The following is an 18,330-nucleotide window of genomic DNA, read 5'->3' as shown; positions in this document are numbered from 1 at the left end:
AATATATATATATAATATATATAATATATGTGTGTGTGTGTGTATATATATATAGTACTCCCTTCTTTTCTATACAAAAGAGAGCACTTTAAACACTGCTCTGAGCTGGACATGGTGGCTAACACCTGTAATCCCAACACTTTGGGAGGCCAAGGAAGATGGATTGCTTGAGCTCAGGAGTTCGAGACCAACCTAGGCAACAGAGAGGCCCAGTGCCTATTTAAAAACAACAAAAAACCTTAAACATTGTTCTGCATATTCATTTTTTCCATTTAGTAAAATGTATTTGTGATTACTACAATCACATACAATATTATTCTAATTCATTTTTAAGTACATAGTACCCCACTGTTTGGATGCTTCATAGTTTTTCAACCAATTACCTATTGATTGTCCATAGACTACTATGGTAAGAGATTTATTGCTGATTACTGTGACATAATGGGCAGAAGCAACAAAAATTGAATATTCAATTTCCAGAGTTTATAACTACCTTAACTTGAATCTCTAGCAATGTAGCAGAGTGGGAGGCAGTCTAATATTATGGAAGAGTGCTTAGAATTAAGGAAGGTCACAATGGCAAGCCAGGTGTTCTTGGATCCCTGAATTTCCCTTTGTGAGCTTCCATTTGCTCATCTTTAAAAAGCAATAATGAAACGTACCTCTCACTGTTAGGATTTATAGAGACCAAAGGGCATAATATATGCAAATCAAGTAGCAGAACATCTGGCCTGGCATATGTGCCTGTGAAATTGTAGCTATTGTTAATATTAATTTTACTGATAGCCTCAATGTAAGACAGGAAGTCTCTGATGAGTTTCAGCCCTTTTATTTTTCATTGAGTGGGCTCATTAATCCTTCTCCCTGCCCCTAGCAGCAGAGTTTACAGGGCAGAGGAGAGCTAATGGAGAGGTAACTCTTGAACATGTTCTCCAAAAGTAATGCCTACTAACATGTTTAAAGCTGGTCTTTTAACATGAGTATTTTAAACATTTTGTTAAAAATAAGAAGTTAGAAATGTGAAAGCAAGACTGTGAACCCCCAGGAAAGTGGTAAGAGAGTGGCAGCTTGTTTTCTAATGGTTCCCTTAACTGACTAATGGTTCCTAGATGACTCCAGCCGATGTTCATACCCTCCTGGATGTTTGAAACTGGCAACCTCCCACTGGCCCCAAAGTGGCCTCCCACTGGCCCCAAGGTGGGCTGGTATACCTTGTTGGCCTGCTCTCCTGCTTCAAATATGTTCAGGTGGTACAATCTGTGAGTCTTTATCTAAAGTAGTCCATTAGCGTCTCAGAGGCCTCCAATTCCGTAAGCCTTGTCCAAGAATAATCATTTCTGAGCATTTCCTCTTTGACTCCTAGCCTGAGAAGTGATTGGAAGGAGGAGGAAGGAATTGGGAAGGAACTAATCTTGGAATCTGTTCTTGAGGGGTAAGTTTTAAACAGAGTTTTTAAGAAAGTAAAACAACTTGATCTCAAGAAAGAGAAGGCAGGTCTCCTGTTAATGATCCATCTCAACTCCTTTGGACAGAAAAGGGGCTTTGGAGTCAGACTTTGAATGCCTAATGACCTTCAACTGCGGTCTGTCACTTCTCGGAAACTCTGTTTTTTCAGCTGTATATTATAGTTGTAAAAAATTACGACATTACTTGTCCAAGGCACTGTTGTGAGGATTCCACGAGATCCACAATGTCTTGCGTTTGGCAAAGAATAGAAGATTGGGAAATGTGGTTTTCTTTTCTATCTTCTCCGTTGTCCAAGCACTTTTCCTATCACCATCTTAAAAATAAAACTGCATTAAAAATAAGACTATGTTGTTAGAATAATACTAGTAATAGTAATAATAACAAGAACTGGCATGTTTTGGGTGGCTACTAAGTGTCTGGCATGACCCTACATTTTATATATATTTATTTTGAGATAGAGTCTTACTCTTGTTGCCCAGGATGGAGTGCAATGGTGCAATCTCTGCTTACTGCAAACTCTGCCTCCCGGTTTAAGTGATTCTCCTGCCTCAGCCTCCCGAGTAACTGAGATTACAGGTGCCCACCACCACACCCAGCTAATTTGTGTGTTTTTAGTGGAGACAGGGTTTCACCATATTGGCCGGACTGGTCTCAAACTCCTGACCTCAGGTGATCCGCCCACCTCAGCCTCCCAAAGTGCTGGAATTACAGGCGTGAGCCACTGCACCGGGCCCATTATCTTAAATCTCAACAACTTTATATTGTCAGTGATATTAGCCTATTTTATACATAAAAAGCAGAGACTACTATGAGGAAGAAGCTTGTCTATGGTCACATGCAAGACTGTGGCTAGCCTGTAAGTTACCTTTTATATGAATTAGGAAGAGGAGCTCCTCTACTTGTATTCAATTGCATGAGCACAGGCATGGCAAGTGAAGCTGAGGCTGGATTTAGTCCCCACCCGCCCTTTTGCCTTGTCACCTTTTTACAGAGCTCAACTTGTATAACTATACAAAGAGGCCCTGGTTGCATGCCTAATTTTGACCAAACTGAATTTCACATCCAGATGTGTATGAAGTTCAGACCACATCCCTTCCATTACCACCTTGGAATTTTTTCTCTTCCTGTCTCCTTTAAGATCCTGCTCCATCAGTTATCTTTTCCTCTGTGTCATATCTTCAGCATCTCCTTCTCCATCTCTGTTTTTTCCCTCCCAGCCAATATGTCCCATCAGATCTCTACACTTGAGTACCACAAGGATTGAAACAAATTGTTATTCATATTTTCCCCCCTTGTGCCTAGCTGTAAACCTGGCACTGAATAGGCCTCAGCAAATGCTCTTTCAGAATTCTTTTAGTCATTGCACTAAGCTTCCTTGCATCATAGCTAGCTTTTACTGTTTCTCTGGCTTCCCTCAGTGCAAGTTGCTTTGCGCACTATGATCGTTCTTTGGCAAGGATCAGAAAAGAGGTTTCCCCAGAGCAATCATCTTAAGTAGGCACTAGAGGGCAGCAGGAGCTCACATATGACCTTTTTTTCAGCCTCCTATTACTGACCACAGCCTGCCTTGTCTCAGGAGGAAGAAGTAGATGTTACCCTTCAATGCCGACTGATTCCTGATTCTGGCCAAGACACTGGCCACTACTAGGCTACTGGGCAGCGTCCAGGGGCCCCTCTCCCACAGAGAGTGTGACCTGCCTCAGAAATTTAACTGCTTTCACTTGAAGACACGTATCCTCTTGCAAGTTATACTTTATCACGCTGTGCCTCAGTTCTCTCATTTGTAAAAGGGGGCAACAATCCCTACTTTGTAGGATGATGGAGAACTGTATGAGATCATAGGTGAAAATGGGCCAGCACAACATATCTTGTTTTATTCCTAGAAGAGTTGGATGAGGAATTAGTATCCCCATTTTACAAATGAACACACTAAGGTTGGAGAGGTGAAGTGACTTGACTAAGATTTGAAATCAGGTGGTCTGACTCAACAGTTTTAGACTTATGCATTCAATTCTACCCTGGTCTACTGTCTTCTTGTAGGTAGAAGACAGGTAATTTAAGGGGAAATTTTTGACAGTTAAACCATCAGGCAGGTTTCAAGGGAAGATGTACAGATTCAGACATGTACGAGAGTTGAATAATGCTAGGATGAATGCCAAGGGCTGGAACAAATGACCTCTGATGATGCTCTTGACACCCTAGCATTGGATATTTTCCATTCAGTTTGGTTTCTCATTTATCTTCTAATCCAATATTTAGGTACTAAAATTATTAGCATTTTACAGATGAAGAAATGGAGACTTAGAGAGGTTAAGGTCTTGTTCCAAGGTCACCCAGCTAGAAAATGAAAAAGATGGAATTTAAACTCAAGCAAAACACTGTGCTATAGCTGCCCCTCTGTAATTGTGCTTATTACTTATACATTTAGGGGAAGAGCTTCCAAATTCACTTAGATTAGGAAATCAGTTGTCCTAGGGTTTGGCAGTTTTATAATTCTGTCTTCTTATTTTTGGAATCTCTGCTGTTGCTTCTTTCCATTCCCCAAATGTGTGTGTGTGTGTGTGTGTGTGTGTGTGTGCTTGCAATATGAACACAACACATACACCACAACATACACATACTCATACACATACACCTTCTCAGAAGCTACCCAAGAATGCCCCACGGTTCCTGGGATAGGAATTTCATCTACCTAGTTAGTTGTTTAATTTTAATATGACCCTACACCCCAACTAGAGACCAGGCATGAGTACTGTAGATAAGGCATCTAAAGTACATAACTCTGGGCTTGGGTCTGATGCTTAGGATGAGAAGTGTGGTTCCCAGATGAGAAGTTAGTCTAAGTTTAATAGAGTCTTTCCACAGTGGAACTTGAGGCCTGGAAAGGTACTGATTTCCACATCTTTAGCAATGTCCAGGAATAAATTGGAGAATTATTTGGTGGTAAATGAAAAATTAGATGGGATTTCTGACCAGGTGACCTTCAGAATGCTTTCCACCTAGGAGACCCTATTAGCCCATGGAAATGAGTGAGGGTGGTTGGGGACATTGCCTGGGGGTGGGAGGTAACGGGAAGACACAAATATTTGGAACGGATATGACTCATCCTGTAGGAGTGAAAACTGGTGCTGAAAGTTTTTCAGAGAGGAAATATGGGCAGTGGAAAGAGCAGAGAAATTGGGTAGAAATAGCTAGACTAGTTACTAGCTGTGTGACTTTGGTCACGTTACTTTACCTCTCTGATCTATCAAGTGTACATTAATAAAATAAAATGAAGACCAACTGTCTTTGGGGCTGTGGTGATAAATTGGGATAGTTGGTCTGAAGTCTGATAAGTGTTGCACTAGTGGAACAGGAGTCAGATTTATGCATTCATCTATTCATTTGTTCAGATATTTACCTGCAGACTGTCTACATGATGTCCAACAGTGAACTCTGTGCTGGGAATGCAAATGTTCATTGACAATGGCCATGGTCATTGTTCTCGTGAAGCTTATGGTATATTTGGAGAGAAATATATTCATTTAATTATTATATTAAATCAATAGAAATGTGACGTGTACTATAATGAGGATATAAACGGTTCAGTTCATAGTGCAAGTTGAGAATAGTCAAAATATAGTCTGTGAAAACATGTGTGCTCAAAAGTATATACATATGAGTTGATTCTGCCACTCTTTGTGATATGTTTACTGGGTTAATTTCCCTCTACCTCTAGATGAAAATCTTAGCAGACCACATCTAATCTATTATCACTTATGGAATAGGCAGCAGCACTATCGATATTTTACATTGCTGACATACGTTCAAATCAGGAATTAGGATTTCCAGTCCAATAGTTCAATCAAATCTTTTGACAAATAAAATCTCCCTGTCTTTCCCAGTAGGAGCATTAAGAGGTGGGATATGGTTGGCCTTCATGCTCTTTCTTTACTTTGCACATCTTCTTCCCCTTCCTTCACTGTATAAGCAAAAAAAAAAAAAAAAAAAAGAGAGAGAGAGAGCAGTGGTCAGGATTAGGAAGGTCATACTTGCTCTAGAATTATTTTACCTGGCTTTGCAGTCTCTGGTCCTGGCATCTTTAAAAAGCTGGCCGTTTCCCTTGGGGGCTTGTTCAGGGGCTTTTCATCAGTCCCCATTGCTTGGGACTTCTCGCAAGACCTGGAACAGTGCCATTTCTCTTTGGCTGACTTCAGTGATCCCTTCCTACCTACTGTTTCTCTGGCTTCCTACCGAATGGAGATTCACTGTGGGGGACCCATCACTCTGTTAGATTCCTCTTGGGTAGAGCTTAAAACAGTTCCAGGCCAGTTCTTTCTTCTGTGTGACCCGTATACAGTTCAGAGGAAACAAGCATTCTTCACTGGGCAACCTCTGGGGGTTTGGGCCAATCCCCATACAGCTCCTTCTGTTCTGGTGGTATAGGCCACTACACCTTTTTCAGATGAAGATGGAACCTAGTCCATTTTCTTGCCAGTTGCTGAGAATATATCCAAGTTCTCCAAGTGGCACTCCTGAGGGTTCCTCTCACAACACTTAGAGTTAGAAGATAGCATGTAACACTTGAGCTGCCTAGGGTGCTGAAGACTCCAAACATGGTAATAGTTCTTTGCAAAACAAAAACAAAAACAAAAAAACTTCCTTAAATCTCTTCTTGCAAATACAAAAATCAGCCAGGCATGGTGTCATGTACCTGTAGTCCCAGCTACTCAGGAGGCTGAGGCAGAATTGCTTGAACCCGAGAGGTGGAGGTTGCAGTGAGCCGAGATTGTGCCACTGCACTCCAACCTGGGTGACAGAGCAAGACTCTGTCCATCTCAAAAAAAAAAAAAGAAAATCTTTTCTTGGTGCTTTCTGACCTCTCTTTTCCTTTTTTATTCTTTTTTTTTCTTTTTTTTTTTTTTTTTTTTTTGAGACAGGGTCTCACTCTGTCACCCAGGCTGGAATGCAGTGGCAGAATCTCGGCTCACTGCAACCTCCACCTCCCGGGTTCAAGTGATTCTTGTGCCTCGGCCTCCCAAATAACTGAGATTACAGGCATGTGCCAACGCCCAGCTAATTTTTGTGTTTTTTGTCGGGATGGGGTTTTGCCATGTTGGCCAGGCTGATTTCAAACTCCTGAGCTCAAGTAATTCATCTGCCTCTGCCTCCCGAAGTATTGGGATTACATGTGTGAGCCCCTGTGCCTGGTCTAACCTCTTTTTATGTCTTTGTTCTGGCTGAGTTTTCTAGAGTTATGAAATTGGTTAGATTTCATCTCCTTTGTAAATTCTGCATCTAGGGGCATGACTTTGGAATTTTACTTCTATTAGGCCTTGGTGTCTGAACAGAAATTTCAATTTTAATGTCGTGTAACAACAACAGCAATGTAATTATAACAAGTACAGCAACAACAACAATAATAAATAATATTTATTGAGTGCTTAACTTGTTCCAGGCCCCTTACTTAATCCTCACAATAACTCTTTCAGGTTGGTACTATTATTTATAAAGGGCACACTAATGATGCTGGACTTTGATTGTTGGGCTGAGGAAGTTCATATTGCACAACACAGAAGTGCAGGCCTTGCTAATGGCATTTCAGCTGGCTATTTTCCCCTTCTTAAAGATATTTGTGTGGGTCCTTGAGTCAGGCCTCAGAGCAATTGCTTTCCTCCAACAGGAGACAGTAACTCCGCCTAAGAAATGATCCAATTTCAGTAATTCCTAGGAGGCCATTGCTGTAATAAAGGCCATTCTTTATGATATAAAAGTCTCACCCTTTTCCCCTCTCCCTTAATGTTTCTAATTTGAGCCCCTCTGGTCCCTGTGGAGCTTTTAAATGCTTCAAGTGCAAACCTAGTGCCAAAGCAAGCCTGTCTGACTAGGGAGGCAGAGCCCTGCACTGTTGCCGAATATTGAACAAACATCCATGCAGCTTTGGCTCTCTCAGAAGTCCTTAGTCTGATGCTTTGTTTTGTTTTCTGGATGAGGGCAAGCGGTGCCATCACCTCCTGCCGAAAAGCCCTGGCTGCCCTCCCAACAAGGAGTTGTCACTTCAACTGAGGCTTTTTTTTTTTTTTTTTTTGGTGGCAGCAAAATAATACCCAGCAGGAATTTGGGAGGAGAAAAAAGAGAGTTCAGTTGGCAGGTTCTCAAATGAATGGGTTGTAGTGTCATTGGAACTGAATTGGGCTTGAAACCAGACATGATCCTATTTTGGAAGCATTGTTCAGAGGGATGGGAAATGTGAACAGAGGATAAGTCTCTTCAAAATGTTCTTTTTCCTTCGCCTGTTAAAGACACCGTATTTTAACCTAACTCTCCCATTCACTTAATGGCAAGGGCCTACATAAAAACCTAGAGAGGGTCAGAGTAACTGGAAAAGTGCTCAGCTATTCATCTGTTGACCTTTTGATTAGAGCACTAATTTTACTTTGGGAAGAGGTTGTGTATTGACTACAATCATTTATTAGTTATTGTCCTTGTAATTTACCAATTCTGGCTCTTCGGTTCATCGATGCTTGGATAAGGCAGCACAGGGTATATATGTTTACTATATATTTAACAAATATTTAAAATATTTTTGAAAGCCTGCTGTGTTCCAGGTACTGTGTAAGATGGATATGGGATCAGCAAAACTGATGCTGTCTTTTCCTTCATGTAGTCTACAATCTCGAGACGTTAATAGGTGATACAGAGAACAGGATGTTTTGAGGGTCTGTAATATGAAATCTTAATAGGTCAGGTGCGGTGGCTCATGTCTATAATCCCAGCATTTTGGGAGGCTGAGGTGGGCAGATTACTTGAGCTCAGGAGTTCAAGACCAGCCTGGGCAACATGGCGAAACACTGTCTCTACCAAAAAATACAAAACAACAACAACAACAACAACAACAACAACAACAACAACAACACCAAAACAACAAGAAAACATTAGCCAGGTGTGGTGGCATGTGTCTGTGGTCCCAACTACTTGGGAGGCTGAGGTGGGGGGATTACTTAAGCCCAGGAGGCAGAGATTGCAGTGAGCTGAGATTGTGCCACTGACTTCAACCCAGGTGGCAGAGTAAGACCCTGTGTGTGTGTGTGTGTGTGTGTGTGTGTGTGTGTGTGTGTGTGTGTGTGTGTGTATATATATATATATATATATATCTTAGTATACATTAGTGGCATGAGGAATTCAAGAAAGGCTTTTCTGAGGAATAGGCAGTTGAACTAAGACCTGAGGGATGAGTGGAAGTTAGCTTGGAAAATGCAGGGCTGGAGATGGGGTGGGGGAAAGAATTCTGTGCAGAGAGAAGAGCCTGTGACAGGATTGAGAGGGGCAGAGGGTATATGCAAGGAATTTAGCCATTGTAGCTGAACTAGGAGGAACAGAATAAGAGATCCAACTGGAGAGGCAGCATGTTGTCTAAATCTCACATTTTCTATGTGCTGTCTTAAGCGTTTTGGTCTTTAACCTAAGAGCAGTGAAGTGCAATGGAAGAGTTTTAAGCAGGAGAAGAATATAACATTTGCCTTTCGAATAGATGACTTTAACCACAGGTTAACGTTGAAACAGAAGCAATTGACTTTTGCAATTGTAATGTCTACAGAGGAATAATTAATGGAATGGCTAATGGTGTTCCATCTTAACTCTCATCTAGATCATAACTGAGGCGTGACGCGTCTCTAAGAAAAGGGTCACTATTAATACAAGTGCATGAGACTTCGAAATAAGTCCCTCTCCTTATTTTGGTCATAGGTTTCAATGGGGTTGGACCAGATTATAGCCCTCCTTAGGCAAAATTAACCCTTAAATTCAGCTGTAAATTCTGTACTGCTACTGTGGTGCAATTTTCAGCCAAGGTTGTGGGCTTTTACTGCACCAATAGGGATGATAGATTTAAAAAACTGAAGATTTATTGAACAGAAGCCGACTAGCAAAGATCTATAGATTATTGTGTTGTTAAATGGATAGTTATATCTTTAACCCAATGACTGTGAATGTTTGTTTGATCAAGGGGATTTTTACTCTTAGCACCAAGTTATATTTCTTCTCAATGAAATTATGTACATATAGCAAGGTGCTATGGGGATCATGCCATCTGTGTTTTAAAATATGAGATAACATGAGATAGTCATTTAAATGATGAATTGGTTATTAGAAAGCTGGGATTGTGTGCTGGAAGGATCACTGACTCACTGTGTGACCTTGGAAAGTCATTTTCCTTCTTTGGGACACACTTTTCTCTTTTGTAAAATGTGAAGATTTGTACTAGATCAGCATAAAAATGTGTTCTTTCAATAGTTTTTGAAATCCATTATATGAAGAAAAGATGCCCCAGTCTATTTTTTTCTCCCTGGAGATGCATGATCTAAGTATATTGATGGTGCATTTGATTCCACAATTTTTACATTACCTAATCCATCATACTTCCATATTCTTGTGTGGTTGGATCATTTCTCTGAAACTCAGTTTCCCCATCTGTAAACTAGGTCAAGAGCAGGGGTTGCCAAACTTTTTCTGAAAAGGGTAAGTTAGTTAATATTTTTAGGCTTTGTGATTATAGAGTCTTTGTTGTAACTACTCAATTCTGTCGTTGCGGCTTTTCACAATAAATAAATGAATGGGGGTGGCTGTGTTCCAATAAAACTTTATTTACACAAGCTGGAAGGGGACTGGATTTGGCCCATGGGCCATAGTTTGTTGACCTAGGCCAGAGTGTGGGCTAATGAGTCCCTAGTGTCCTCATTGCTCTGACTCTCTCTTGACCTTCTCCCCGAATGGCTATTCTCTCCCAAGTTTGAAGTCATCTTTCCTCAAAACTGTCCCTCTGGTCTATGAAAAGTCATCATCATCTTCTTTTGAAAGGTCTGGATATAAGACTATCCTGTCTCTAGCTGCTGGGATGCCTTCCTTATACCCTTGTTTTGTTTGTCTTAGTAACTACCCTTCTTTAATCCCTGTGAAGGATTGGTTAACTGGAATTTTCCTTGTCTTCCTCCCTGAGAGCCTTTGATCTGATACTCACAAGCATTTGCTGACAGCCAGACAGAAAAGGTGGAGGCCAGATTCCAGGCCTGAGGGCCCAGAGAGTAATGAATGAAGGCTGCGTTTATTTGTATTTCTAATTGGCAAGTCCATTTCCAGATCAGCTGCATGTCACTACAAGCCGAGAACAAGAGCAAGAGACAACTCTCCTTTTTCTCCCCGACATCAGGGCTCAGGGCCCCTATTTCTACTGAGGCAGAAGCTTGCCTTGACATTACCAGGCTTCGTTGAAGCTGCCAGATGGATTAAGCTCCGTCTCTTAGTATAAAATTACCATGTTTTACCACTCAGATTACGCACTGCACATCTGTGAGGATACCATTCACATAGTCTGTGATGTAAAAGGAACCCTCTCGGATGTACAAATCACTTTGCTTCTTCAAGGTTTTTGATATAGCCATAGAACCCTTTATTTTTATGAAATCTTGTATAGAAGGCCAGTCTATAAAAGAAATATAAGTGAAACTGCTCTGTTTGAAATAGAAATGAGAGTTTAGAGCCCTGCCTGCTCAGTTTCCTTTTTTTTCTATACAATCAATTGCTGTGGTGCTTCCTAGGATCCCTAGGATTCCTCAGAAGAGTTTTGGAGACTCTAGACTAGATCATGAGTATAGCTGTAGCCATTCAGAATTCTATAATCTCTCTCTCTGACTGAGTATCAAATACATCCCTCGCACCATGTTTGGCACTGAAAGTGGGTAGGAATGGAAGCCATGGCCCCTGGTCTCCAAGAGTTGATAATGTTGTTTTAGAGGTCAGCAGAAAATGGGAAGGGAAAATGAACTTAAAGAAGATCTCATAAGTAGAAACACTTATTCAGAAAAGAAGGGCTGGGGCAATGAAGAATGATTCCCTAAAGACAGTAGCATTGGAATGGAGCATAGATAGAAGAGATGTGGAGAGGCCGAGGGGAAAAGCAGCACAGAGTGAGCAAAGGCACAGAGGTGGGAAATACTGGTTTACAGATCAAGAGAGATGGCACAGAATGAAGCACGCATTAGATCTCAGTGTGCACATGAAGAAAGAGGCAGGAAAAGTGTGAACAAGGGAACAGGTAAGCACACACACAAAAAGGAGAAATCATGTCTTTTCCAGGCAGTCCTACCTCCTTCTTTCTCATTTGGTATTCATAACTGATTTCGTTGGTGTTATTAACTCCATTTCTCAGAATTTATCATTGGAGTCACCGGGATATTGACATTTTCCTAAAGTTGCAGAGGTATTTTCAAGCAGAACTGAGATTTCAGATGAAGTTGGCTTGATCCAAAGCTTGTGTTTTCCATGTAATGTTGGGCTGCATGGAAAATATAGGACTAGATATAAATTTTAAAGGAAGGATATACTTTTTGTAGGTTGACAGACGACAGAAAGGAATTTTTGGTTGTCTAAAAAATATATTTGAATATTTATATCTTGCACAATTACTGAGTAACAATGTAGCCCAACTTACCAACTTTATTTATTTATTTATTTTTCATTTATTTATTTATTTTGAGATGGAGTCTCACTCTCTTGTCCAGGTTGGTGTGCAGTGGCACAATCTCAGCTCACTGCAACCTCTGCTTCCTGGGTTCAAGTGATTCTCCTGCCTCAGCCTCCCAAGTAGTTGAGATTATAGGTACATACCCCCATACTCAGCTTGTATTTTTAGTAGATATGGGGTTTAGCAATGTTGGCCAGGTTGGTCTTAAACTCTTGACCTCAGGTGGTCCACCTGCCTCGGCCTCCCAAAGTGCTGGGATTGCTGTGCCTGGCCCCAACTTTACATATGGGAAAAATGAGGGCCAGACAAGGCGAGTAGATATTTAATGTAGGTGGTAGGACAATACACCATTCTGGCCTTTGAACCCTCATTCTGGCAGTCTTTCCAAGGCATCATGAATAAATCACTCTGTCATCTTTTTACCTCTTCAATGGATACCAGCTTCTTAGCATCTGTATTTTGTGAGTTCAAGAGTCTGGCCTTTTGAGTAATCCTGAGTTTACCTTTCCCTTTTCCTGTTTTGTGCCTCTCCAGAGACCACAGAGCTGGGCAGCAAGAAGGAGCTCAAGTCCATGCCCTTCATCACCTACCTCTCAGGTTTACTAACAGCCCAGATGCTGTCAGATGACCAGCTCATTTCAGGTGTGGAGATTCGCTGTGAAGAGAAGGGCCGCTGTCCATCTACCTGTCACCTTTGCCGCCGGCCAGGCAAGGAGCAGCTGAGCCCCACACCAGTGCTGCTGGAAATCAACCATGTGGTGCCACTTTATACCCTCATCCAAGACAACGGCACAAAGGAGGTAAGCTTCCCTGGCCCAGCCACTCAGTCAGACTTGACCAGCCCTCCTGCCTCCTGCCCTTGTGGACCCTTTGTCCAGGGGGATTGTCATCATGATCATCATCATATCATCATCATGGTGATTACCAACATTTATTGATTCCTTACCATGTTCTAAGTACTTACATAGTTTGACAATACTAGTTGTTATAAACAATAAACCCTTAAATCTCAGTGGCTTAATATAATCAAGGTTTTTGTTTGTTTGTGCAGCATCCCAAATAGATGTTTTTGATTGATGGGTGGTTTTATGAGAAGTAGTGCAGGCTGGGTGTAGTGGTTCATGCCTGTAATCCCAACATTTTGGGAGGCCAATGTGGGTGGATCACTTGAGGTCAGGAGTTTGAGAGCAGCCTGGCCAACATGGTGAAACCCCATCTCTACTAAAAACACAAAAATTCACCAGGTGTGGTGGCAGGCATCTGTAATCCCAGCTACTTGGGAGGCTGAGGCAGGAGAATTGCTTGAACCTGGGAAGCGGAGGTTGCAGTGAGCTGAGATCGCACCATTGCACTCTAGCCTGGGTAACGGATTGAGACTTGGTCTCAAAAAAAAAAAAAAAAAGTAGTGCAGGGGCTCAACCTGTTCCTTGTGTGCTGCATTGACCTGATGCTTCCACAATTGCTGTGGAAGGAGAAAGAACAGGGAGGGTTGCACATCATAGGTTTAAATAGGCCAAGCCTGAAAGTGGCACGTGTCATTTTACCTCTCGTCCATTCCATTGATTAGAACTCAGCCATCATCCATACCTGTCTGAAATGAAGACAGGGAAATGGATTTTAGCTGTGTGCCTAGGAAAAGATAACAGGTTTGGTGAAAACCTAGCAGTGTCTACCTCAGTACAATACTTACGTTATCTCATTTACTCTGCCCTCCAGATCTGTGATTTACTTACATATATTCATTCGATTCATATGAAATTTCTGACATTTGGCCATTTTTTACTTATAAAGTGGCAATTTCATATGGTTCATTTTAATGTCATACCCACTTTACAGCTGAGGAAACCTCAAAGATATTAAGTGATTTACTCAAAGTTAGTCTGCTCCAGAGTTTATATACTTAGCCTTGAAATTATTGCTCCTCTTTTCTCTCTGGTTCTCTCACTTTTAATTATAGAATGGCAGGGCTTGAGGGGACCATATGAATTATTGGTTCACTGGTTTGCAAACTTATCTTTATGGAACACTTTTTCCAAATGCAATCTTTCTTGAAACTCAATCCATAAAATCAGGAATAGTGATGCCACTAGTTCAATGAGGCAGAGGAAGGTAGATAAAGTATCTCCCATTTGATCCCCACTCCTCCCTCTACAACAGCTCCTAGACAGCCCTGGGGCTCCAGTGGTAGACCAGTGACTAAGTTGAGTGGAACTCTATGAATCCTGTGCCCCTCCCACAGCATCCTTCTTGGCTAAGTGCTGGAGGGTGTTAAGTGCTCATACAGAGGAAAGACAAGTTGTGGGAGTAAGGAGGTAGGGAAAGTGTCAGGTAGAGGACCTAAGGAAGAAAAGAACATTGTTTGTACAAAGACCAAAAGAAGTGTTCCATGACTAAGACCAAGGACAGAGGGAGAAACAAAATGAGTCCTGAGCATTTCCATAATATCATAAGCCAGATTGTAGAATTTCGACCCTATCCTGCGGGCTATGAGGTGATGATGATGCATGATTATTGGCAGGAGGCTGTTGGGATTAGATTGTGTGGCAGAAGGAGGCCTCTGTAAAAAACCCAAATTCCCATCCATGGGACAGCAGTGAAATAAAGCGTAGGATATATATTCGATAGAATATACTACAAAAACCAAAATGAATGAGCTGTAGTGATACCTGTCAATATGAAATGAATGAACATATTATTAACTGAAGAAAGTAAGTCCCCCATTTTTTTTTTTTTTTGGAGACAGAGTTTTGCTCTTGTTGCCCAGGCTGGAGTGCAATGACGCAATCTCGGCTCACTGCATACCTCCACCTCCTGGGTTCAAGTGATTCTCCTGCCTCAGCCTCCCGAGTAGCCGGGATTACAGGTACCTGCCACCATGCCTAGCTAATTTTTTGTGTTTTTAGTAGAGATGGAGTTTCACCATGTTGGTCAGGCTGATCTTGAACTCCTAACCTCAGGTAATCCACCCACCTCGGCCTCCCAAAATGCTGGGATTACAGGTGTGAGCCACCATGCCTGGCCCCAAACATTTTATATGGCACAACACCCTTTCCTCCCTTCTTTAAGTTAAAGCACACCTACACTTCAAATATACTACCTTTTAGGAATAAATACAGATGCAATAAATGTGATTTAAAAAGGGAAACAAGGAAGTGATGAACATAAGAGTCAGGATGATGGTTATCTTGAGTCAGGAAAAGTAAGGTAATAGCATGAGGAAGCATATGTTACATGTAAGTAGTCAAGTTCCTAGCTGGTGGTTTTTTGTTTGTTTGTTTGAGACTGAGTCTCGCCCTATCGCCCAGGCTGGAGTGCAGTGGCGCGATCTCGGCTCACTGCAACCTCCGCCTCCTGGGTTTGAACAATTCTCCTGTCTCAACCTCCTGAGTAGCTGGGATTACAAGCGCCCACCACCACGCCTGACTAATTTTTGTATTTTTAATAGAGACAAGGTTTCACCATGTTGTCCAAGCTGATCTCGAACTTCTGACCTGAAGCAATCCACCTGCCTCAGACTCCCAAAGTGCTGGAATTACAGGTGTAAGCCACTGCGCCCAGCCCCTAGCTGGTGTTGTTGGTGGTAGATTTGTGGGAGTTCACTAAAGTTTAAAAAGTTTATTAAAACTAACTAGGTAACTGAACAAATAAATAAAACCTACCCATGCGTGGCTCAACAATGAGCTTCAGTCCTAAACTGAACATTGCAAATAATTTAATTCTGTGCATCAGAGGTCCCCAAACTAACACCAACAATAAAATACATATGTGTATGTCTCCACATGTCCAACTGCAGGATCAGAATAGACTGTGAGAATGTAAGAGTAGAATCAAGGAGATCCATGAAGAGGCTGTTGCAGATTCCAGTAAATAATAAGAACAGGGCCAGGGGTAGTGGTTCATGCCTATAATTCTAGCACTTTGGGAGCCTGAGGTGAGAGGATAGCTTGAGTCTGGTGGGTTCAAGACCAGCCTGGACAATATAGGGAGACCCCCATTTATTAAAAAAAAAAAAAAAAAAAATTAGAATAGAAAATTAGCAGGCCGGGTGCGGTGGCTCACGCCTGTAATCTTAGCACTTTGGGAGGCCAAGACAGGCTGATCATGTTTCAGGACCAGCCTGGTCAACATGGTGAAACCCCATCTCTACTAAAAATACAAAAATTAGTTGGGTGTGGTGGCATGCACCTATAATCCCAGCTACTCAGGAGGCTGAGGCAGGAGAATAGCTTGAATCCAGGAGGCAGAGGTTCCAGTGAGCCGAGATTGCACCATTGCACTCCAGCGTGGGCGACAGAGTGAGACTCTGTCTCAAAAAAATAAAAAATAAAAATAAAGTAGCCTGGTGTGGTTGTGCACACCTGTCATCCCATCCACTCTGGAGACTGAGGTGGGAGGATCGCTTGAGCGCATCAAGCACTCAAGGAGGAGGTCAAAGCTTCAGTGAGCTATGATTGTGCCGCTGCACTTCAGCCTGGGCAACCGAATGAGGCAGTCTCCAAAACACAAATAAATAAAAATGCCTAGTGGCTTGACTAGTGTTGTATCAGTGAGGATGTAGCTGTGTGTGACTGGCTGTCTGGGACTTGGTGAATGAGCCTATGAATATCCCTGTTTACTGCTCTGTGAACTCGCCCCAGTGACGGCCTTTCTGGGCCACACTGTCTTATCTGCAATGTGACACACTACAAGCCAAGCCATGGGACTTTTGCAATGTGTTCTTGGCACATGCATAACAATAGATAGGCTGGTGGTGCCTTTCCTGTTTGTGCAGGAGCCAGATTCCCCTATGTCTGGATTCCATGCCAGGTTCTCTCAGCATCATTGAAATATTCAATTTACTGGAAATCCAGTGAGGTCTTTCTGAGGCCAATTAGTGGTGTGTGATCAGAGAATCCCAAGAGTGTGAAAGTGGTCACTAGATGTCACTGTTCTCCTTGCAGGAGACCTGTGGAGCTGGAAGTGCTGGTCATTCATTCGTTAAGTATCTTTGTGCCTCCACTGTATGCTAAGACTGCGTTATACCCTGAAGAGTGAACAGTATGACAAGTGGATATGGTCTTTATGGAGTTCACAGACTTATGGAGAAGACATTATTAATGAAACAATCACATGAATAAATAGAGTTAAGACTGTACAGAGTACTAGGCTGGTGGGTTGCAAGCGTGTATCAAGGGGCCTTGTGCAGAGAAGGCTTTCCTGAGGAAGTGACATATAAAGTGAGCTTTTGGGGGCCAAGTGCATAAAATGAATGTGGAAGTCTGGGGTTTCAGAAAGGAAGAGGAGAATGAGAACATTGCTGGTAGAATGCCCAACTTCTGCAAAGACCTGAAGAATGAGCAAATGTGCCCCATTTCAGAAATAGAATGAAAACCAGTGTAGCTGGAGCTGAGACTGGGAGAAAACTCCATGGACAATGCTGAAGAGAAGTCAGGCAGAACTGCACAACATGTGGTGAGAAGCTTAGCCCCAGGGCAGTGGGGAAGCCAGGATAAGTTAGAACAGATGGACAGGCATGGGCACTGTCCACTCACTTCCACTCTCTTTTCCTCTTAGTGATCCTTGCAAAGAAAGGTTAGAGCTGAAAGACTGTAGGTGGCTTCCTCCAAGCCTCCAGTTTCTTCTCTCCCTTACCAAACACAAATGAAAGGCCTGTTTCAAGTGTCATGGCAGCCTAAGGGATAGAGTGCCTTAGGCATTTCCAAGGGAGCCAGGTTGCAGTGGGAATGAGTGGGATAGGCCCACTGCAGGTCTGGAAATGATCCTGGAGGAAGGGAATATGGCCACAAAACAAATCTGGTGGGAAGAAAAAGCAGCTACTCTCATTTTGTTTATCATTTGTTTCTCCAACTCTGCCTCAAACTCCCATCACCCTTCCTCCCATCACTTTTCCATCTTTCTAACATCTCTACAGGCCACATGGATACAAGAGAACACTAAAGAGCCCTGACCTATAGTTGAGGGGCCTGGGCTTTCACACTGAGTCATAGCAAGTTCTTTTCCCTTTCTGGGACTTTCTTTTCCTACTTCAAAAAACAAAATACAAACAAACAAAAAACAACAACAAAAAAAAGATAAGTTGAGTCCATTTCTTTCTGAGTTTCCAACAAGACACTCTATTTACATGGAAGCAGATAGTACAGGTTCTTTGCTCCACCACCTTGTGTTGGGATCTTTCCTCAATTCCCATTCACGGTGTGATGCTGAATGGTATCTTCATACCTTAGTTTCCACATTTGTAAAATGTGGTCTCACAATCCCTACTTCATGGGAATCAAAAGAGATAATGAATGCATAATGTCCAGGAAGAAATCACTTAACAGACGAATGTTATCTATGATAGTGATAAAAATAATGTTTATTTAAAA

At 42.1% G+C, this 18,330-nt stretch overlaps 1 protein-coding gene across 1 annotated transcript in view; it reads left to right on the top strand.

The window, feature by feature from the left end:
* ASTN2 (astrotactin 2) overlaps nt 1-18,330 on the top strand; it is a 384,514-nt gene that overhangs the window by 161,476 nt on the left and 204,708 nt on the right. Inside the window, exon 6 of the mRNA XM_017856274.1 lies at nt 12,500-12,765. Within this exon, the coding sequence (XP_017711763.1) occupies nt 12,500-12,765 (266 nt within the window). The remainder of the gene's footprint in view (nt 1-12,499; nt 12,766-18,330) is intronic.

Source organism: Rhinopithecus bieti, unplaced genomic scaffold (assembly GCF_001698545.2).
Source record: "Rhinopithecus bieti isolate Rb0 unplaced genomic scaffold, ASM169854v2 scaffold_42948, whole genome shotgun sequence".
Classification (NCBI taxonomy): Eukaryota; Metazoa; Chordata; class Mammalia; order Primates; family Cercopithecidae; genus Rhinopithecus; species Rhinopithecus bieti.
The sequence above is the reverse complement of the archived record's forward strand: the minus strand, read 5'-3'. Positions and strand labels throughout refer to the sequence as shown.